We start from the raw sequence: 23,462 nt of genomic DNA, 5'->3' as shown, positions 1-23,462 counted from the left end.
TCACTTATTGAATTTCCAATAAATGGATGTGTATGTTTTACTGTAATCTAATAACTTCCTGTGAACCTTGAATTTGTGTTGTGCATCCAAGTGCAGATGGAAATTTGCAAATATTCTTTTGTCATACTTTGCAACCCCCCTAAATTTAGTACGTGAAGTTGTACCTAAATTTATGTTAGAGTAGACAGAATGTTTCTCTAAGATAATTTTTTTTCTTCAGAAGAAGGAAATGTACATAATGAAATAATTAATAATAATTAATAATTTCATAATTCATTCATAATTTTTGCTAATTAACAGTACTATATATGGTAATAAAAATAGTGGAACTAACCAGTTTGTAGAGCCTTAGTTGCATTTTCCAGTTTGAAATGTAGTGGAGCAGGAGCCTGAGGTGAGGCAGGCAGAGTTTTCATTAAGCACAAATTCACAGATGCCCTATGAGGAGTCCATGGTGAAATGTCTCTGCTGGTTCTGACAGAAGCCTTTAATACTTTCTTGTGATGCTTCTTTAGTGTGAACCCAGAGTTTGTGATTGACTCCTCCCCTTGTCTCCTCTTGGAGGACATCACAAGGACTCCCTGACCTCTTCCCAACCCTCCTGACCTGAGGGCCCCTTCCCTGAAGGGGCTGGAGCTGGATTCCCTGTGACCTGCACAGGTATTGCCAAAACTCTGTCCAGTTTTCCTCCAGTGACCAAATCAGAAATGGCTTTCCCAGGTGATCTGATAGCCAATGAAATCTGGACCCAAAATTAATCTCTCTCCCGTTTCCAGCCTGTCTCTGGGCACAGGTTGTTTTCTGGAGATTCAGGGAAAGCAGCAAGAATCTGTGCACCTGGAATGGAATGTGCCTGGCCTTGGCACCCTCACCAAACCTGACCATCACCCCCTGTCCCTAGGGAAGCACCCAGTGCCCAAACACCCTCCGCTGAGGCTGGGACAGCCCTGCCTGCAGCCCTGGGGGGCTCCCCCATCGCACTGGCTCAGCTTCTGCAGCTCAGCTCTTTCCCCATTCCTCAGCCATCTGTTCCCAGACAATTACTCACAGAAACACTTGGATATTCTGCTTCCTGAGCCGACTCTCTTGAGCTGCTTGCATCCTCTTTGCCCTCCAAGCAGCGTCCCAGGATGAATGTTTGAAACATCGAGATGTTGTATTACCATAATTGCAGCCAGTAGTTTTGACTATTTTTCCACCAACTGGCAAACCTAGGAATTATTATGTCTTTTGAAGGGAAGAAAAGACACCATCAGTCTTTTATATTCTTAGCATTCTTGCACTGATGTAAAATACACCGAGATTATTTTGAAGAAGAACACTTTTAAATTCCTTTTCCCGAAGTTCACTTGATAACACTGCCAGAAGTGGCTGTCTGTTAAAGGGAGAGTGAAGAGGTGTAAACAAGATAAAAAGCTACTCTTCTTTATTTGCATTAGACATTTCAGAAAGTGCAGCAGCTGGGAAGGATTCAGTGGGAGAAGCAAGTGTTGCTTCAAAGGCATCACAACATGCAGCTTGATTTGGCTTTTTAATTTTTTTTAGTTTTTTCAATAGAGGTCATAGAAATTGTGGGCAGGGAGGCCTGCTGTTCTATTCTACTGGTGTTGATGGTTGAGACTTATTACCATTTAGAGTTTTTTTGCAGACAAAATAAGTCACAAAACTTCTATAAAACAGGACTTTTTAGGACTGAAGCTCATCTTCACTTTTAAGTCAAGTTGCCTTCCAAAGCATGATGCTTGTAGCAAGTCAAAGTACAAATGAATTTATCACATGGATAAGGGAATCACTTCCAATCTTCTCCTTTCACAAGTGGTGCACAAAGTTTCTCTCAAAACCAAAACAAATTGAGTAATACTTCCTGGAGTGTTTTTCAGTGTCCCATCCCATGTTCCCAGTCAAAGAAATCTTTATTAGCAAGCTCTTCTATTAGTATTTTGAGTTAGACAATATGTATAGAATTGCGCAATGTTTGTGTCGTGGAGGAATCTTGTATTTTAAAAGCAAGTAGCATCAAATCAAAAATGTGATAGGAACGTGTCAGATTAGTCTATTAAAGGTTTAAATGTTAATCAGAGATTCCTTCTTTCACTCATTAAATGTAGGATATATGTAAATATGTTTTTATAGTTTTGGTCACAGATCTGAAATTTTCCCTTTGATAAAGTATGAAAACCTTCAAGTGATCTCAAGTTTATAGTAATAAGCAGGTACCATGGTTGACATGCTTCACAGATCTAATTTTTTTTTTTTCCAAAGAATTTTCTCTGTATTAGAAGAAAATACTTTTTCACTCCTCACATTCTATCACAGATGCTCTAACACAAAGAATAAGCAAGTTATTACTGGCAAATCAGAGAATTAGTTTGCTTTATTTACGTGTCAAGTGCCTTCAAGTGCTGATGCAGCTGAGGTGGGAATCAAGTGAAACCTTGTGGTTTTATATGACCTACCTGGCACTGAGCTTTGGGCTGCTTTATTTATGCTCATCCTTCAAAGGTCTGCAGAGTCAAACCAGTCCTGGAGGAGTGCTTGGCACTGCCAGGGCTTGTAGGTACTGTAGGTACATGGGATGCTTCATGGCATGAAGTGTCCTGCCTCCAGGGTACAAAATGAACAATAAAATGCCTAAAACCTAAACTGTCTGGTTCTCTCTTTCTCATTACCATAGTCAGCAAATCCTGACATCTAGGATGAATTTTGATCAACTTTCAATGTTCTGTTGTTAAGTTCTTCATGTATTTTACTGAAAAATGCAGGGAATACATTTTCTTTGTGAAACATTTTAATCCCTCTATGTTTGAATTGCATGTATTCAACCTGGAGCATGGTGAGGATAGTTTGTGTTTCATCCTGGGAGCACACAAATCCTTTGAGACAGGGTACATTCATCCCCACAAGCACTGCCTTTCCACCCCTAAAGCCAGCATGCTGTAATCAGGAATCCCTGTAATCAGGAATTCCTCAAGGATGTCATTGGTGTCCCTCAGGGGTACCAGGTGTGGAGCTGGAAGGTCAGAGGAGGGAGCAGAGCACTGCATCCCTTTTTCCTGCACAAGGGATGGGCCCTGTTAGAAGCTCCTGCTTTGCTTGGGGAAGGAGAGCACTGCCCTGTGCTGTTGGGGGTTTTCTAATTGGGACAAATTTTGTACATTAGATTTTTTACTTAATGGTCTGTGCTGAGAGGCATCTCAGCACATTTGTTATAGAAGTTGTAGATTCCTCTCAAATGGTTTGTCCTGCTGACTCCAAGAGACAAGACTTGAGAAAAATTAGATTTTCCAACTTATTAATTAGAGAGCTTTCAGCTACTGCCAGTGATTTCTGTCCTTCCTCCTGGAGTTAGTGCCTTGAGGGAGGTGAAAGCATCTTGCACTTGAGCACTGTGCATCCAAGGATAGATTTCCCTAAAGGACTGTTGCAAGCTGCCAGAGCTCAGCACAGACCCAAAGCTCCAACACAAGAAATCCATGAGGTTCAAGTTGTTTTCCTAAAAAATTCTCACCCCTTTGGTCTGTGAGTAGCTAATGATACACAATGTGTAAATTATGGTTCAACCTCTAACTGAGCCAAACCCTTCAGACCTCCAAATGTTCTTTGCTGTGTTAAAAATCTGTCTTTACAGTGTGGAATTATGGGGGGAAATTTATCAGTCAGAACCATTTCTAAGAGATAAACAAAAGTGATTCTCAAGAGTCCCTAAGCTCCCTCAAAACTCCCTGAACCAAACACTTCAGGGAGAAGGGGACAGAGAGAAGTGATTGCAGCTGGGGTGGTATCCCAAAGGGAGCAATCATAGCATCATTATCCTCCCCCTTCCATCCTGGACTGTGCAGTTTCTGAGGCAGTCTCCTGGGCTGGAGCAACAGTTTCTCTCATCTAATGCAGCCACAAAGATGTGACATTTATATGTATTTTCATAAATATCTACAATTATCTGCATAGCACAGCAGTGGAAGTAAATGCTGGTACCTGTTACTCTTGATATGACTCTTGATAGGATATTCACAGGTCAATTGAAAATCTTATTATGCTTTTTAGTGTCTACAAAGCTTATTTTAGCAACTGCAAAACACATGTATTTTAGGAAATAATCCTCTGAGCCATTGATTTGTAATCACACTAATTATTTCTTGATGAATTTATGTGTGATAACAAGGCCCTAAAATCTTCCAAATGAACAAATTCTTCAAAATGAACTAATACACAGAGTGTCACCCTTAGCTTTAAAAAGGAAACAAGGTGCAGAACTTTCTTTGCCTTGTGGTGGATGTAAAAACATATGTAAGAAATATGTAAGAAATTTCCCATCTGTTCTTTAGGTCCTGAGGAATCAGATTTCAAGTGCAGCCCGAATTTCATCAGCTGCATTGGCACCAACAAATGCATCCACTTGTCCCAGCTCTGCAACGGGGTCTACGACTGCTCCGATGGCTACGACGAAGGAGTTCATTGCAGGGGTGAGTGAAAATTGCTCTACCCTCAACTCTTCCACTGCATTTTCTTCTTTGAGTTCAAAGAGAACCAGAATTTACTCCTTGGGAATACATATAGGTATATATGTGTGTGGGAATATATGTAAAACATCCAAAAGAGAACTGATAGAAACGTGTTTCAAGTTAATTCAAAAAAATATTTTGTGTGAAAACCAAATGCAAGTAAAAAACACACAGAGATTTTCAGACTTTTCCTGCATTAGTTGCTATGATGGAAACTCTTCTATCAAAAGAAGGATGAGGAAACTTTACTGAGCAAAAGTTGGGCAGCACAAACAATGTTTGCCACAATTAATTTTCTTTTCCTTATAACTTCTGCTTTAAAAAAAATAAAAAAGGACAAAGAAAACCACTGAAAAATATATTAAATTTTCTATGAGCATTATTTTACATGGAGGGCTTTGTTTCAGAAGTGTTTTATGCAAATAATCTACTGTTTAATAATGTAGTCACCAAATTCTGACAATGAGAAATCTTAAATAGAAATTGGTGAAGGTCAAGTATTTAATATCTCAGCTCAACTGAGATGAATTTTTGAGGTCTGCACTGGGGATAGCTTTAGGGCCAAATCTTGGATTCCTTGAATCAGTTATTTTTAATAAGAATATTTCCAGATGAGTGATTGTTGATGATGTTCAACAGATCTCATCTTCTAAACCAGAAGCTCAGAGACAGGTGCTGGGACTTCTGCTGCAATGCAAAATGACAATATACAGTGAAGGATACAATTAATGGTAGAGTTCAGAAAGTAAAATTAGAATTTAAAATTTCATGTGGGCATATTTTCAGAGCTGTCAGAGTAAAATCTAAGCCCACACCAAAAATAAGCCACATGGAAAAAATAAATTAAAATTAGGAAAAAAAAAAAAAAAGCCAGTACAATACTGCTGACTTCACAAAACTACAAATAGTTATTTTTATATAACCAGGTGAGGATACAGACTGTCATAAAATATATGAAAATTCTTATTCACAGTGATAGGAATCACTTCTTTTCTTGAAGACTCAACTGTTTTATAGTCCTTGTTCAATGAGCATTACACAAAATCAAAATTTGTGTCAGCATATTGAGCCTAGCATCCAAAAAATACCCCAGAAGTTAAACAGGCCAAAGCACTTTTTGGCCTATACTGAAACTTCCTGAAGTTGCAGGTGAGTGTTTTTCAGAGAAAAGTATTGATTCATTAAGTTCTGTTTAAATTTACATTCCTCAATATTTCATGGTTTTCTGTAAATTACGCAGGATTAAAAGACAGATTAAAAATCTCCAGTGCTGAATAATTTTTCTATTATAACTGTCTTATATTTTTATTGTATTTTAAGTCTTTAAATCACAAGATTAGTGAAATCAGAAAAAAAAGAAAATTGACTAGAAGTATAATCCCATGTTAGTGGCAATGAAATATGTTTGCTTTTCCTATTCTACATCTGTCCTGTATGTTGGAATGTGATAGCACATAAAATACCCAATCTCTATTCACGTCCTTTTAATTTATGCTCAAATACACTTTGTAAGGTTCATGTTGATTCCCACTCCTTTCTTTATTATCATACATGAATATGAAAACTTCCCAGTGGAAAAATTAATGTCTGCTTTAATAAATCACCATAGAATTTGGTAAAACATTCTAAATAAATATTTCTGCTAGACCACACAGAACAACTACATAATGAAGTGTCACAGTGCCTCCTCGTTTAGGAAATGGTTAACAACTCATTAATATTGATTTTTGTGGCAGTTCCATATCTTTACATGCTTATTAGGGGCAGAATTGAAAATATCAGTGGGCACATTTCTGTCAACAGAACCAAAGAATATAGAAAGCCATAATTTTACATTATGATCCTGTAGTTTGTTACAAACAGCTGCAACTAAAGTGTCATTATGTTACATTCCTATATTTCAAATATTTGGTATGAGGTCCTTATAGTTGTAATTATTCTCTCTCTCTCTCTCTCTGTGTATATATATATATATATATATACAGACAGTATAGTATATATAGTATATATATATATATAGTATATATATATATATATATATATATATATATATATATATATATATATATACAGAATGTAATGAGGAATGACTCAAAAGTAACCCAAACATTTTTCTGATAAACATATATATATATATATATATATATACACTTTCTAAGTCTTGAACACACAATCATATTTTGAACTCATTTATCTGACCAAAAGTTGCAAAGTTACTTCAGAAATCCAGCCAACCCATTAGCTTTTCCTTTCTATTACTCACAAGAGTGGCATTATCAATTGTGCTGTAATTCCCAGTGGTCATGTGAAATTTGTGATCGAGGAAGGCAACAGCAATTTTCAATATTGAATTGCAAGGAGCCAAGCTGGTCACAGAGCTGGGTTAAAATCATCTCTTGCTGGGGACGCTGATAGTGCTGTGTAAATAAGTCACAGTCCAAGCACCAGGAAAATCATTTATGGTTTGAAATATGGGGGTGTCACCAGGGCAAAGCCCATTTCACGGCACAGGTAACTCCAAAGGGGTGAAATCTCTAAGAACTAATGGAGTATAAGCATCCAGTAAGTGAAATTATTCCAATTCCTTTCTCTAAATTTAACATTCTCACATTAATTCATTATTAAGGATCTTTTAGAGTTGTATTCAGGCCTGCACCTTTCCCTGGCAAGGGGAAATATGGTCATTGCTCCGGTGTGAAATGGTAATGTATGGGAAATTTCAAGGAAATAGTAGTAAATACAATGACATTCCTGTATTATCATCTTTTATTTCAGGCACATATGCATTTTTGCAGGCGAATGTAATGCATAAATTCAGGTGAGGTTGTGGAAATATGAAATAAAAAATGTTTTATTATGCATGGTTGTTTCACATTATGTGTTCCAATGTCCTTCAGAGGAGAAAGGGGTGTATAATCCACTGGATTTGAACCTCAGAGCATATAATGGTGATAAGACATCTGTATTTGGTCATTTTGGATTCCTTTTCATTTTTTTTATCTAATTGAAGAATGCTTTAGAGAGGTTGGATAAGGGAGAAATCAAAATATATATTAACCCCTCCTATAAAGCTTATCCCTGGGCTGTTCAGCTTTCTGAAAATTCCAATAATTCCATCATGAACCAGCCCTCCTGAGTGGGGAGTTCAGCCCATCAGCTCCTGGGAGAGTTGTTAAGGCTCAGATAAAATTTACCAGTGCCAAAACTAGAGCCAAGCTTGAGTAGTTCTAGTTGAAGACTGCTCCAGATCTGCTCTTGGCAATTAAGCTTCTTTCTTTGACACACCTCTTCAGGCTTCTGTGGAGAGCCAGGCCTTTATTTCAGCTGCATTTGCAGCCACTTTTACTGCTCAGCTGAGCAATGAGCTGAGAACTCTCCTGCCCCAGGGAGCTGCCAAATTATTGCAAACTGAACTTTCTAGTTCCAAGTCTTTCCTTCACAGGGCTCATCCCAGTATGGGGCTGGGGCTGACTGTGGCTCTGGTCAGTTAAAGCTGGGCTCGTGTGGCTGCAGCTTGTCCCAGTCTGATTTTGAGGTCCTTTGAAGGCTAAAATACCTCTTCTTATTTGTTTTTTCCTTCCTCCTGAAAGTTTTAGGAATGACTCAGGCAAATATCTGTTACAGGGTAGTTGGAGTTACCTGGTCTTGAGAATGTAAAGCATCAGATATAATTATTAAGATAATTTCTAGAGAATTCCAGTCACAATCCCATGAATCTTAGTAAAGGTGAGGGTTATTTTATAAGGCTGTGGAGATGTACAGTTTTATAAATCAGTGCTTTATATATCTGTATATGGCACACAATTGAAAGTGGCATGCCAAAATTGGGATTTGGGCTGAGTTAGAGATGGAAGAAATGAAAACTTGTACAGAGTATGGAGATCTCCTTTTTTAATTAACTAACTTAAGTTATTATTTAGTAGCTCGTGGAATATCTGTGCTAATATTTTAGTTTTCCAGCCAGAAAATGCTAAAAGAATACTACAAAAAAATACCAGTGCAAATAGAATCCTTCCAAGTCTTCAGATTATTTAGATCTTTATTAACTGTGATCTGAATCATAATCTCTGAAGTCTCTAATCAATAAAATATTCAAAGGCAAACTCTGGATCATTTAGTATTAAAAAACTGCAGAACACTCATTGATAAGTTTTGGCCAAAAGTTGTTCTGTTTTAGCAGCCTATAATCAGAGTATTGTTTTTCTGTTTAGGCTTTTTGAATGAATTGTTATCAGAAGAGGAAGATAAATGCTGCTATTACTCAATCATTTTGTTCTGGTCTTTCTACAGCTGAAGCACTGGGAAATTTTAAGTATTGTTTGCCAGAGGGAAAATACAAATTTCAGAATTTTAAGGAAAATTCAGACGTTTCAAGAATGATGCAAAGTTATAAAACTGAAAGATATGGACCTACATTTAGATCCTAGTCTTTTTTTTTTTTTTTTTTTTTCCCTAGTGCAGTTGTGTAACAAGGTAACAAAACCCCCCCTAAAACAGTCAGGAGTTATAAATGTCCCTCCATTTTCTCATGAGAGTTTTTCTGGAAGTAATGCTTACCTGCATCAGAATTCCCTGTGAACTCATTTGATTTATTCTGACAAGTTTTAAATCATCCTTTAAGGCTGTGATGTACAAAGCCTCACATGAGGTTACTGAATCCTGGACCCCCCAGGAAATCTCCCAGAGCTCCTGATGGACCAGTGGGGCTGCTGAAACCATTGGGTAACATTTGGAATGTTTCCCACTGTGACCACTCTGCATTCTGCATCAAGGTTTCCATTTGGATTACGAGGTAGAAAAGAGAAAAAAGTGGGGGTATTAAAAAAAAAAAAAAACAAACCAAAAAAAACCCAAAAAACCCTGTGTGGTTTTGCTTTGGAACAGAGTTGCTAGTAAAGAACTCTATTTGTCTGGCTGAAAGCTCAATTTGCATAGTTTATTATTATGATATCTTCTCATTTCAGCATCCAAACATCCAATTTCTTGTATATTACTGTCTTTCCTATATTTTTGCCTCAATAGAGCATGATGTGGCTCATTCAAATTAGCCAAGGTCATTTAGTCTATTCTACTGCCAAGACAAAGAAGTCATGGGCTTGGTAATTTAATAACTTTCCATCAGAAAATCCTTTTGCAGCAAAGCAAATTAGAGGAGGCTGGTGGGGGAATGAGCAGTGGAAGACATTTGAGTGATGTGATTTCATCCTACCTTGATGGGCTGCTGCTGAGGAGTTTTTAGGCTAGAATTCACAAAGGAAAGCTGTTGTGAAGGCATCAGCGTTGTCTCTGTGGCAAATTAAGTGTAGGACTTAAATGTTTGGCCATTTATGATGATAATGTGTGACAGCAGATCATTAACTGGTTCATGGTTTGTAGAGAGTTCTGATCTCGTCCACTGCAGGAGCAATGTCCTGTCTGCTCCCAGCCAGGATTTCCATTTCAGTTGCAGTGTCCATTTTCCTGAGAGAAAATGTTGGCTACTGTTCCTTGCTGGTGAAATCAAGTGTTGGTCAGGTCTGGCCTCCCTGAATACAAATTTTGGTCAGATTATTTAGCACACACATTTAAATGCACATGCTTTCTTCAGGGCACAGAAACCCTGCTTGCAATAGCAAATGCAGTGTTGGATGGTTAAACCATGGAGTTCTACATTCTGAAAAAGAGGAGTAAAGATTATTACTCAAATATTTCAGGTTTCCTATGATCCTGTTGCCCAATAAAATGCACAAAGAGTAGCAGAGATGTTAATCTATCATATTTGAGCTGAGATTATCGTGGTTAAGAGGGACAATTAGTGGTTGTTAACTCATTCATGGACAGGGCTGCAGAAACCCAAGGAAAGCAGCTACAGTCAGTGACTCAGAGGATGGGAGGGAACGATCTGAGAAATCTTCATTCTACTTGCCAGGGATTTAGGTTAAATGCTATTTATTGTTGTCTGCTGTTACTGTTTTGAGGCTGCCCTTTTTTGAGAAAACAAATATTTAAACTCATATCACGAGCATCTCCTTTTCAGTTGTACTCAAGATGTTTTATTACCTTTCTGTTAATTAGTGTGTAGAGTTACCTGTTAATTTGTCCCTGTTAATAAACAAATAAGCAAAGAAAACTCCTTAAGGAGTAAGAAATGCAACAAGCTTTTTGTATGAATAAATCTCAAACGATTTTTATGAAGATAAATACTCTGGACATAATCTCTGTATCAGGAGTTCCAGAACGATTTGCATGGCAAAAAAGCCCTGACACTCCTAAACTCAGCCCTTGAGCAGGAATTGTAGCTGTGTAGCTGCTGCCTGGCTGCCATTAGATCACATCACTGAGTAAATCTTCAGTGTATTTTCAATATCCAGGCATCAGAGACAGCTTTTCACCCAGCAGAGACTGGGACCTGACACCAAATGCTTGTGAAGCACTGGTAACCTTGAGGCGTAGGGAGAACGACAGCACAGGGTCTGTCTTCAGCTATCACCACCTATATTTGAGGAGATGGGATAGCTTAGACATCCTGAAATCTTATTTAGATGGGATAATGCTTTTTTTTTCAGTTTCTTTTTGGGCATTTTTTCCTCTTTTTTCTCAGGATATACATAAACTATTGCATTTAGACCTCTAGCATGAGAATTTAATTACTATTTCTTACATTAACTAATAGTAAAATTATATGTGCTGAACAAAAACACATCTGAGGCATCTGCCCATCAATAAAACATGTCATTAAATTTCCATGTACTCTTTTTCCAGTGGCATTATTTGCCTAGTCATTGCTTCATTCAACAGTGTTAAAATAATTGGGCAACCTGGTGTTTGAAGTGAGAAAAAAAAAAAAAAGTGACAGGCATGTGTGCTGAAAAACGTGATTTTGGTCCTCCTAGAGCAATTTATAATGTCAGCCTAAATTTACAGAATGGTATCAAATTGGAGACAGAGAAGAAGAAAGAAAAGAACAAATTCTGGGGCTAGCATCACATAATTTGTCAGAAGTGCAGTTGTCAGTTTTCTGCCCCAGGAGCCCTCAGCCAAGCTACATTATAAGACTTGGTTTCAAGTTCTTCCACTCCTTGCCTGGGGGGATTTGACTTCCCAGCTCGTGATCTTCCCAAGGTGAATAAACAAATAAGGAAACTACATCTGTTCTGTGAAGGGGTACTTTTGCTCCTTGGGGCTCTTTTCCAGGAGCCATAAACAGTTAAACATTTATTGTACAAATACTTGAAGCTGCAGGAGCGTTCATTTGCATTTGCAGAGTGAGGTCTGGCCTCTCACTTGTTCCCATCTCAGCACTTAGCTGTGTGTCGTTAACCAAAGCAGTAAATTCTGGGAGCTGGGGTAGGAGTATTCCTACCTGGAATGCAGATGCCTCTGCACAACATCCACCTGCCTGACCACCTGTACACAGAGCACAGCAGATTCTGCATTTTCACACACTGCAATTCAGAGCTGAAATAAGGAGAAACTGTAATTTTTTTCTTCCAGACAAGGGCTTTACTTCCCTACCGTTCCCCACTTCTTGTGTTTTTCAATTTTAAGCTCATGGAACTGTATAATCCAAAAGCCTAAGTCATTCTCAGACTGTGTAATATAGTTTAAAAATTAAAATTTGCCATTATTGCCGAGACTATGATAAACAAGTCAAGATGTCACCAGCAGTTTTAAGTGAGATTGATACTACTCAATGGTGTGAAGTTTGCTTTGACACATTGAGAAATTACTTTTGCTCTTCCACTCAGAAGCAAGAACATGTACAGAGCGTACAAAAACTGATTTTCAGAATTCATTATACCCTCTCAGTCTCCAGTCATCTTTTCTCCACAAAATTCTATGAAAGTGTAACTTAATCTTTAACTCACTGCAGTAATGCTCATGATTTTAGTTATATGACAAATGTACAGATTAAAATACTGTGAGATGAAATGGAATAAGTTAAAAATTGTGGGCAACAGGGGAAAAAAATACCTGGAAGCAATCAAGTGAAAACAGAAAACTGGGGGAACACAGAGCCCAGTCAATAGAAAGGTTTCAGTAAAATACTTTATTTAAGGGATTGTCAAGCAGAATACTTTAAATCAGTATCCTCTGGAGCTATGTCCATCAAAGAATAGGAATGCGTTCTGAGTGCATTGACTCCGATAAGAAAATAAAGAGTTTTCCAGGAGATTCCATTACCTAAAAATACTTTATCTCTTGTGAAAATGAGGGTGTTGAAGGCATTGTTGCTGTGCATGAGTGACAGGATATGAATTGTGTACAAGAAGGGAAAAAAAAAGAAAATTAGTTATGATGAGACCTGAGTCCTACTCGAATGAATGACAGCATTTCCTTGGGTTTAGGCTTCTGGATGTTTTTTGTTTGTTTGTTTGTTTTGTTTTGTTTTGTTTTGTTTTCTTTCTTTTTTCTGTTTTTCCTTTTATTCAGGTTCTGTAAGCATTTACATGTGGAAGAAAAAAAAAAAAAAAAAAAAAAAAAAAAAAAAAAAAAAAAAAAAAAAAAAAAAAGCAAAAACCAAAAAAAACCTCTAGGTGACTGTTCCATCTGGGGAATAATAAGCCATATTTAAAGGTCAAGATGTGACCAGACCCACTCTCTTGAAATCAACAATATTTCAATATTTTCTGACACTCAGCTGTTGAAAAAGGCTGCTGCAGTTGCATTGGCTTCTCCCCAAGTGTCTCTTTCTAAGGGTGGGATATCCTGGTGAAACAAATCCTATGGAATCAAACTTTTTGAGACTATATTTAGCATCTTTCTAAAATATTTTCTGTCAATCTAGTCCTTCTTAAAATCAATTAACACACAGCAAAGTACCAGAAATGCAGTTTGGAAGGTAAGGTATCTTGTACATGGGATGGATTACTGGAACAAAGTACTGGTGCCCACTTTCTCCAAGGAAGTGTTGGCCGCTAGGATTGAAAATGAGGAAAAATTAGCAGCAGTCCAGATTATGATTCCAACAAAAGGTTCATCCCACTCACAGTGACACTTTTCTGACTTTTCAGCTTGGTTTTCACACTCGTGTGAGTGAGATTCCACAACAGCTGATGTCACATTCCCAGGGCAAGATCAGTAAGGGAGAAAATGTCTGTGTTTGCAATAAAAGAATCATTCATAGTGGTTCAAGCCCCAAACATATTTTTTAGCCCAACTACACAGAAGGTCAAAATCCTCACTCATTAAGAACTAAATATGGTCTTTTTAACAAATGCCCTGTTTAATTAGCAGCAGGCAATTCAGCACAATTAGTTGCTGTCTAAGGTACTTTTTTCTTTTTTCTAATGGTCTTGCATATTTCATAGCCTCTTTCAAAACCATGCATCAGATGGAGGACCTGCTACTTGTTTAATTGACTTTTTCCCTCTCTTAATGATGTGCATCTCCTGGAATTTTAGCAGAGATGAGTCCAGCTTACAAATAAAAAAGGAAAAGAAAGTTCACAATACTGAAGTAGAAGAACATTTGGTTGTTTTTTAATAAGTTGAGCTTTTTTAATCCACTGAAAGACAATGAAACAGAACTACACAAAATATTTATGTGCAAGTAACTTTTAGGTTTCTACAGGAAAGACATGAGAATAGTTTTACATTCGCAGACTAATGGCACACAGTGGCATCAGGAGGATAAAAAAGAATGGGAACAAGGTCTGTTCTGCAAAATGTTACATAAAATGAGCACAGTTACATTAAAACAAAATTATTCAGACATCCTGAGAACTCACATTTAACATACATGGACACTAAAAATTCATCTGTGAGGCACAAATGTTCTGCTTCCTGACATGAGCTGACACAATTTATGTTAAAAAATTATCAATTAATTACTTATAAATTTAAGAGGACACAGTTTGAGGCCCATACTTCTGTTTTGTGGTAAACTTGAATGTCCTGTGTTCAAAAAACAAGTGAAGTGAGCCCTTCAGGACAACCTGGGAATGCATCCTGCCCTTCCCATGGGAGCTGGATGTTTTGATTTTTAGTGAAGAGAAAAAATAACCCAAACAAACCCAAACCAAATGTGAAGTTGGTCACAATGTCTGCTATTAAAGGATAAAACACTCTGCTCTTCAAACTGTAATTTCTCTCTCTTGAGCTTAATGGAGGTGGGGAAAAAAAACAGCTTTAAATAGCAGTGTGGCTTTTAGTGACATGGTGTGGGTTACAGTTCAGCTGGAGGAAAATGGGGATCATGGAGGGTCCCTCTCTGACTGAAAAGGTTACTGGGTCCTACACACGTGTCCTGTTTGGGTCTCCAAAGGAGAACCAGATGAAAGGCAAAAAAGATGCCCTCACATGATCCCCATAAAAATCAGCCTTTCTGCTGTTTGAAAACTTTTTATTTTGAAGTCCACCAATTTCTTGATGTTGTCTGGTAACTGCAGCAAGGACATGAATCATTCCAATGAAAAAAAAAAACAAAGAAACAGTCAAGTTTTTATGATATAAATTTCATGTTAAATGCAGAAATTTGCAATCTCATTATTTATGCATCTTAAAAAGTCCGTTCATTACTTGTAATATTTTTTTTTTCTGCCAATCCAGGATTTTTTTTTTTTCTTTCTGATGCCAAAGGTGTCTAGAGCTGAGAAGAGCCATTTGGAGAATGCCTCAGGTTTTCTAAGACTCACCACAAAGTCAGAAAGAGCCCTTGCTGTATCTAAAGGATGTATGTACTCCATATGACACATCCCTAAGGATGTACACAAATCTACCAAGTTCCCAGCAGGCAGCTGGAGAGGGAAGCTGGGCAGGATGGAAAGGCACACAGAGCTGGACAGGAATCGGTTGGGTCTGAACCCCAGCTCTGAAAACGTCCCTGTACATCATCAAAACAGGGACCAGAGAGCTTTGAAAGGATTTATCCCTCCAGTACTGGCATATGGAAAACCATTCTGCTGGTCTTACAGCACTACTCCTGGTGTTCACCAAAGGACCCGGGAAGCTCTTTTCCATAGATGGACTGTAAATAACAACAGGAATTGCTGCTGTGTTAGAATCATCCCCCAACTAAAAGGACTGTGAGTGAAATACTGAAACTGTGGTTAAGGGTACATCTGCAGGCCTTTGCTGCTGGCTTCAGCTGCAGAAGTGCTGCTCACACTTTTAGGGCTTTTTCCCCTAATGAAGGCACAGCTGTGCATTTAGGGCTTGACAAAGAGTGTGATTAGGGATTCTAGACTTCCAGAATAGTTTATCTGCCTTCAAAAAGAGTTGTTGTTAGCGACTAATTCTCAGAGAGATTCGTTATTGTCTTGTGCTGAGGGCATTTCTGGAGATAGAAGCACAGAAAAGCTGTGGCAGTTTAGTAAATCTTTGCATTGTCCAGAATTTATATCCTGCTTCATTTGATGGGGTCTGGATGAGTAAGTGAGACTCTGTAAAATCTGAAAACATTAATTCAAATAGAAATTACTGGGTGTTCCTTTGGTTTTGGTTGGATTTTTTTTTTTTTGCTATTTCTTGTCTCACCCCTGGCATTTGCTTCAAGGAGAGGGGAGCTCAGCTCAGCCATCCCGTGCTGATTCTGGGCACAGAACCTGCTGTGCAGTGATCTTCAGCTGTAAAGCACATTCTAGCCTGAATTTCTGCTCAGGAGCTCCCCTCCCTGCATGCAAGGATTATAAATGGAGACCATAATTTGTTTGGACTATGTAAAATATGTCTGAGGCTTCGAAGGAGCTGACAATGCTGATGTTCAGCACTGTGAGTTCTGCTAGTAGGTAGCTCGGAAATGTTGATTACAGTGCTAAACATTGCTTGTACTTGCATCTGGATGTTAAAAAGGACATTTTTGGGGGAAAAATGTGGTAGCAAAAATATAACATGACAACTATTTTTTTTTTTTTTCCTTAATAGCCTTTAGACAATGAGTTGTGGAGTTTTTAATACAAATTAATCTAGATGGTTTTAATTTTGTTGTGTACAGAAGGCTAGAATATTTGTAAATTAAAAAGTCAAAGGTGAATTTAAAAAACAATTTGATATTAGCTCTTCAGCAAAACACCACAGACTCTGTCTGATTTAATTATAAGTATAGGTTTTGTTGTGTTCCCATGCCAAAGTATTTTAAGAAGAGCAGAAACCTGCACTAAATCCATGCTCTATATAGAGGAGTTTACTTTAGGAAAGGTCAGACAATATATTATAAAACTAGAGTTTAGAATTTTGAAAAAAATAGATTTTATCGATCGTGATAAAAATGTAAAATAATTACTGGAAATTAAGAACAATAATACTTCATTTTTTAAAAATTTAATTTAAAATTTGAAAAGTCCCTGCATTTGGATGAGAGCTGTCTTGTCCCTCTGATATTATAATGGACACTCTTCTGTGCAAAGCACAGATAATTGATGAAATTGGGAAAACAACAGTTGATCAAGAACTTTCTGGATGTGGAGGAGGTGAAGGTGGTGCTGAGATGAAGGAGACCTGTTGATCCAGGCAGGAAAATGCCCAAGGGAGAAGGAGAGCACTGTGCTTTCTGAAATCGCAGAGTTCAAATACAGAATGTTTTCTCCTCTTGTATGCTCTGGACAGATTTTCAGCAGGCAGAAAATAACCTGGAGCTGGTGGATGAGTAGGGCTGGTCAGAAGCTTTGAAAGCACATCTAATGTTGCCTGGAATAGACAGCCAGGCCATTATAAAGCAGCATGAAAACTGTTTTTACCTCAATCCATATATGCTTTTTAAAAAAAGAGATGTGTGTCACCAGCTGCAGTGTAATTTACTTTCAGAACATCGTGCAAAAACTTCTCTAGTCTCCTCAGAGGGTCATCTAAATATGGATGTTTTCAAGAAAAAAAAAAAATATGATCAATCCAAAACCTACAGCATAAAGCTTTTGAATTTTTTTTAGAATTCATAATATTAACTCACATTTCTTGTCAATTTTTTTTTTTTTAATTATGTTTGTTTTAAAAATTATGGATACTTGATACCTTTAAACTCAGGGATGTTCTGGAAACATGGAAAGGTCTAAAGTGAAATAGAGTCCTCGGCACATGATGGAGTTGCCTCTTGTACTGGCCATGGTATTGGCTGTAATTTCCTAATTTCCCTTCCTAATTACCTGTATAGCTGGCTGCTGAAGGATTGGAGGTTTCCTGTGACAGAGGAATACCTCACTTGATAGAGGGGATCTGGTTGTGCAGTTTGAACTCCTGGGTACTGAGGTAATAACGATTACCTTACAATAAAAATAATTATGGCTAATCACCCCAGAGACAATTATCACACACTGAAGTGTGTGCACAAGGGAAAACCTGTGGTTGTTCCATGGAGCTGGGATCAATGAGCCTGTGAGAGACCTTAGGGTGGAACACAAACACCCTGGCTGCTCAGAACACTCAACAGCCCCTTCAGTGACAAAATACACTACCAAGAGTAGGGAAAATGCTGCCTCCTGTGCCTCAGTGAAAAACAAAACCGTTTCTAAGAGTTTTGATTGATCTGCAAAATGAAAGAAAGTTCAAGGGGGAAAACATAGCACAGACTGCACAAAAATTTCAACAGTGCTCAGCACTTCAGTGCGAAGAAGCAGAAGCAAAGGAAGAGATTTAAAAGAATGGTTTAAATGTTTGCTTTTTCTTCTTGCTTTAGCAGTTTGTGTAGTAAGAATCAATGGCTATTTGCCTTTTAAGTCCCCATAATCTCTTGGTGGAATGAAAATTTGAGAATATGTTTCCCTGGCACAGTCAAATGCTTTGTGGATTTATATTGATGAAGATCTGGAGCCTCTTTGCAGTGGTGATATGTGCTTTTAAGCCATCCGTCTTTCAGCGGTGACAAAAAGCCGCTGCTCTCGTTTTAATCATAAACTTAACTTCAAAAAGGAGATGTCAGTAAGTAAAATAAAGTGATTTTCATCTTTTAATATCGCTGCAAACCCATTTTTTATTGATAGGTGCCAGGAAAGGTTGCAATCATTCCTCATGGCTTTAAAGCCAAAGGACTTCAGTCTGAGCACATTAAATCTGCACCAGTGGCTTTAAGAAGGTGGCAATTACCATGTGGCTTTTGTTCCTCACAGCCAGGGAATGATCAAGTCCATAAGTACAGGATTCAGGTATTTTAATCATCACCAGGAATACTTAAATCTATTAATCATTTTGTTGTTGTTTGACTAATGTTCTGTCGTTGGGCTTGATTTGCCAATGCATTCATTTGTTGCTTGTTATTTTGTCACTGAGTTATAATTTCATTACTCTCTGACCTTCTTTGTCCTCTGCTCGTGCAATTGCAGTGTAAGGGTGGTTGATGCCATTTGGACAGAATTAAAACTTTTGTTTTCCAGTGGAGCTGCATGGAGCATAAATCCCAGTTAGGTTCAGCTGATTTTCTGCTGTGGTTGCACTGTAACTGCTGGCAAAAGACCAAACAGTGAGACAATCCAACCTGGAGGGTGTCTGGGTAGGCAAGGAGCACAGTGAGCTAGGCATCTCCTCCATCATAAATTCACCCAAACTGCAGTTTGGGGACTGTTGAAGTCTGGATTGTTTTAAAACTGCTAAGCCAGATATGTTGTATATATGCATATTTTTATATTTCTAATATTGCCTCAGAAGTTACTCCCAGCAAAATGAATTGGCTTCTGTTTAACTGCAAAATGTCTGCTACACCTTTCCTCTCCTCATTTGGTGCTACAGATTGAAAATTTAAGATAACATTTTTTTTAGAGCACTTCAAAACTAATACTATAGAACAGTTATTCATAGGGTAAGGGAGAACTTTTTATGCCCTAGTTTCCACTACGTAGTGAAAAGCTGATGTAACATTTTGAAAGCAGGAATTTAATGCACTTCAAAGTGTTTGGATTCCAATATTCTGAATAGTTCATGGTTACTCTGGTGCATTGATATAGTTTTCACCCACTATTCATATTTTACACTTCTGTGAATCCAGACATACTGTAAAGTCTGCCTCAGAGGTCTTCCACTTCAGCTGCAAATTAAATGTCCTGAGCATTCATGTATTATCATGTGTACCTAAACTATTCAGTCCTTCTACCCACAACTAACATTACAATAATGACAATTAATAAGGTAATGGATGCAACACTTGTGTTAAAAATTTTTCTTTGGGATAATGGGACTGTGTAGTAAAAAAAAAACAAAAAAAAAAAGAAATATCAAAACCTTTCACCTATGAGGGATTTTGTATCATTCCTACTGGAATCACAGGAGAGATGAGGAGATGAGAGAGACTGTCCTTCCCTGCCCTGATGCCTCCAAGATAACACATTTTTATGATTAGAGAACTCACCTGTTCACCAAGGTTAATAGTGGTTTCAAACAGTGGCTTCTCTTTGGTGTGTGTCCTGCACTGCAGCAGGATAATAACCTGTTAATAAATAGTTCTGCCTGACAGCTCTGTCTGGGCTTAGTGGCTTAAAGAGAGCCTCCATCCCCAAAGGAACAGAGGGTTGTGCCTCTCCTACGCTGTGCCCTCACTAATGGCCAGGGCATTGACTCCATGCCTTCAAAGCTCACTACAGATCTGGATCCAGCTCCAGGCCTGCCATGGAGGATGATTATTATCACTGTTAGTTAACTGCCTTCTCCATCTGTGCATCAACTGCGGGGAGATCCTCCCAAACAAAAACAAATCTGGCGGCTGCATGGAAATTTCAAGCAGCTGTGTCCTACATAGGTAGGGTTTTATGTGTGCTGTGCTGAGTGCTCTGCAAAATACACCACCACGGAGACCCTCTCCTGGCTCAGGGGGCATTGGGAATGTGATCTGTTAAAGAGAAAATTAACAGCACAGTGAAAGAGGAATGTTTGCTTCTAACAGCTCTTTTATCTTCTTTCCAGGGCTTGTTTTTGCTTTATTTCATTCATGGAATTGCAGAAGTAGGAATGCTGATGTGCCCAAGCAAATCCAAAAGTAGTTTAGGAACACTTCAGTTATTCATACAGTGGCAGCTTGAGTCTGCTTCAGTGCATGTTACACAATTTGGTTCCTAAAAGCTGTGTGCAGGGTGCTCTGTGCAGCATGGAGGGCAGTTTGGTACCTGGCATCAATGGCCTTGGTTGTTGAAAGGGCACCAAAAAGTTCCTCAATGGCACTGGGCTAAAGGGAGAGATGCTAAAGGTGAGATGCCAGGAGGGAGAGGGGGAATGGAGAGGGATGGCCATGCCACAGGCCTTGGAGTAACCAGGAGCTGGGCCTGGCCCTGCTCTGCCTCTCTCACAGGGGCTCCAAAGGTGTCCAAAACAGAACCAGAGCTCCAAGGCTCAGGTTAGGGAAGCACTTGGTTCCTGTGGTGTTTTTTCCCAAAGTCCCAGTGTGCTGCTTTCATTATCTTGGCTATAGAGTCTGTGAGGCCTGCACAGCCTGAACTGTTATTAACTGCCCTAATTTACTTTATCCTGACCTGCTACTACTAGAACCAGGGCTGCTGTAACAAATTCCCTTCCTTCCATCCCGGACATGGATGCATTTCAGTTTGAGGATGACTCTCAGATAACTCACAATTACTTTATGATCCTTTTGCATGGAAGATTATTACTGTTCAGCACTGACCTGAATATTTTTCTTATGTGTTAATACAACTGCTTGGCACTTTGAAGCAAAATTGAGGAATAAAAAAGCATAACCTCCCACACCAAGGAGCTGTAGTATGAAGTGGCTTTAGGAAACAGTTGTGAAATCCTAATGTGCTGCTCATAACTTTTGATGTTTAGGAGGCTGATGCATTGCTCCTGTGCCCAGCCATAAGATTTGTGTGGTACAGGAGCTGCTGTTCTCCTCCTGGCAGCCTTTGGCACACATAGGAGGGAGGAAGGCTCAGCACAGAGGACTCTCAGGTTGCTGCACCTTCCCTTCCATAGTTTCTGAACAGTCTCTTCAGTCCTCGTGCACTTTCCCAAAACACATTTAAATCGTATGCATGGAAATCAAATAGAAAAGAAATTACTTTCATTATGTTGGTTTTATTTGTTTTCTGACTTAGCCTAATGCTGAGGATTATTATAGCCAAAATAAATTGCACATTAGAAGCAGTACAACAAAGGTGTGTACAGTTTCAATGGAAAGAAGTTTATATCAGCAAAAGTGCATAAATAGGAGAGAAGCCAAACTGTGCATATTAGGAAGACAATAAATGAAAGTAGGCCATTTTTACACAGTTTTTAAATAAATTTTTTATTCATTACTGCACTGTCTGTGCTTTTGTCCCTTCTGCATTCTCCACCTACTCCTTGGTATGGATTTAGGGGAGAATAATAACAGTAATCCACAAAAGAGGGATTTGTAGTTTGTGATAACAATTCACATACTTGCCTAAAGAAACTGCACCCTTCTAGAGTCCAACTGCCCCAACCTAAAGGTGGAAACAGACTTGATCTTGAACTGTGTTGAGCTGTGTAACAAAGGTAGCAGAGAGCAGCCAAGGCATTGAAAACAGTCACCATCCACTCCACATTCAGATTTCCTGACATTTTTATTCCTTTTTTTTTTCAGCAGTGCTCACAAATTATTAAATGTATTGTTGTAAACTTCAGCGCATTATTGCCATGGACAAGGTGTACTGAAAAATCTATATTTCATGGAGTCTAAATTGTGCTGAATATCTAAAGACATTCAGTAGCTGCTTCAATATTTCCGGCTGGAATTTTGGGATTGTTTTGATTTTGGATTGGGATTTTGGATTTTGATTTTGATTTGGGATTGATTATTTTGGGATGCTTAAGTCACCAAATTTTAAGGTGACATGACAACCCAGAAAAGCATTTGAGTCTCCCAGAGACACTTATGTGCTGTAAGAAGAGCAGTTAACCAACTGAGAATCTCCATGTTGATTTTTTTCAATCTTCCTGACTGTTTGCTTCCATAAAAAGAAGTTTACAATTCCATATTTCACACTCTTTGCCCCTGAATGACCAACACAGTCGTGCTGTTGGCTGTGGAGCAGTGGAGCCAGCAGGAAGCCACCGTCTGTCCTGAGCAGGAGGGGTGACCTTGGCGGTGACCCCTGCAGCACAAAGGGGAGAACAAGTGGAGAATGTGCTGCTCTGATATTCCATACTGCACAGAATTAGAATCCATTTTAATGATGTTCCTTTTTCCTTGTGCCCACCCTGACACTTGCTCATCATATCAGATGTGCTTTGTTTAAGGCCAAGCTGCAGGGCCTTTTCTCTTCCAAGTTCTGACAGGTTTTACTACAAAGCTGGAACTCTAGAAGGGAAAGCAAACCTGTTTCAGTTTTCCTTCTACATGGAAAAACTTGCAATCTGCTACTCATGCTAAGGGAAACTCCTGGGAGCAAGGGCCCAGGATTGAAGTGCACTATCAAGAGCACTCCATGGAACATGCCCGTGTTCTTGAACAGAGAACTCTACTATGACCAAAGTGTCTATGCGGAGTTTGTTTAATAAAAAGAGGAGGTTTCTCCAGTCCATGACCTCTAGCCTTGAGCTGGACATGATCCAGGTTTTGCTTTCACACTTCCAGGCAGTGCCTACTGGGTGCCAACTGTCCAGTCATTCTCATTTGGAGTTTCTTGGCCATACTGCCAAACCTTGGTGAATAATACATTTCTGCACCAGGAAAAATGCTTTGTAGAACATCGTGGTTTATGTTTTCCAGTCGATTGCAAAGCAGATTTGCCTATTTAGATCACAAGGAAATGCCAGTCTGTCTCCTGACCATCCCTTTGATCTGTTTCTTGTCCTCTTCAGAAGTGACTTGCTTGAGCCAGGAATTTGTGCATGTTCAGAAGTAAATCCTATACACAGAGCTAGTTTTAAGGGGAGGTTTTAGATTTTTTCCACAGCACTGCCCAGCACCACTTAGTATTACAAGAATCCCACAGGAATTCTGTCTGTGAAAATAAATTTCTAATGGAAGCTGACAAGAGCCAGTAATAGCAGTAAGTTAATGTAAGGAAGGTGGTAAATATGTATTTAACATAGATTTCCTATTTAAAATCAGAATGGGCTTGTGAACTTTGGTTGTGGATGAAAGGCT

General features: G+C 38.6%; 1 protein-coding gene across 1 annotated transcript in view; it reads left to right on the top strand.

Moving 5' to 3' along the window:
- The window catches only part of LRP1B (LDL receptor related protein 1B), a 632,825-nt gene that overhangs the window by 257,910 nt on the left and 351,453 nt on the right, over positions 1-23,462 (top strand). The window contains exon 3 of the mRNA XM_053947419.1: positions 4,326-4,463. Within this exon, the coding sequence (XP_053803394.1) occupies positions 4,326-4,463 (138 nt within the window). The remainder of the gene's footprint in view (positions 1-4,325; positions 4,464-23,462) is intronic.

The sequence above is a fragment of the Vidua chalybeata genome, chromosome 7, assembly GCF_026979565.1.
Source record: "Vidua chalybeata isolate OUT-0048 chromosome 7, bVidCha1 merged haplotype, whole genome shotgun sequence".
Lineage (NCBI taxonomy): Eukaryota > Metazoa > Chordata > Aves > Passeriformes > Viduidae > Vidua > Vidua chalybeata.
The sequence above is the reverse complement of the archived record's forward strand: the minus strand, read 5'-3'. Positions and strand labels throughout refer to the sequence as shown.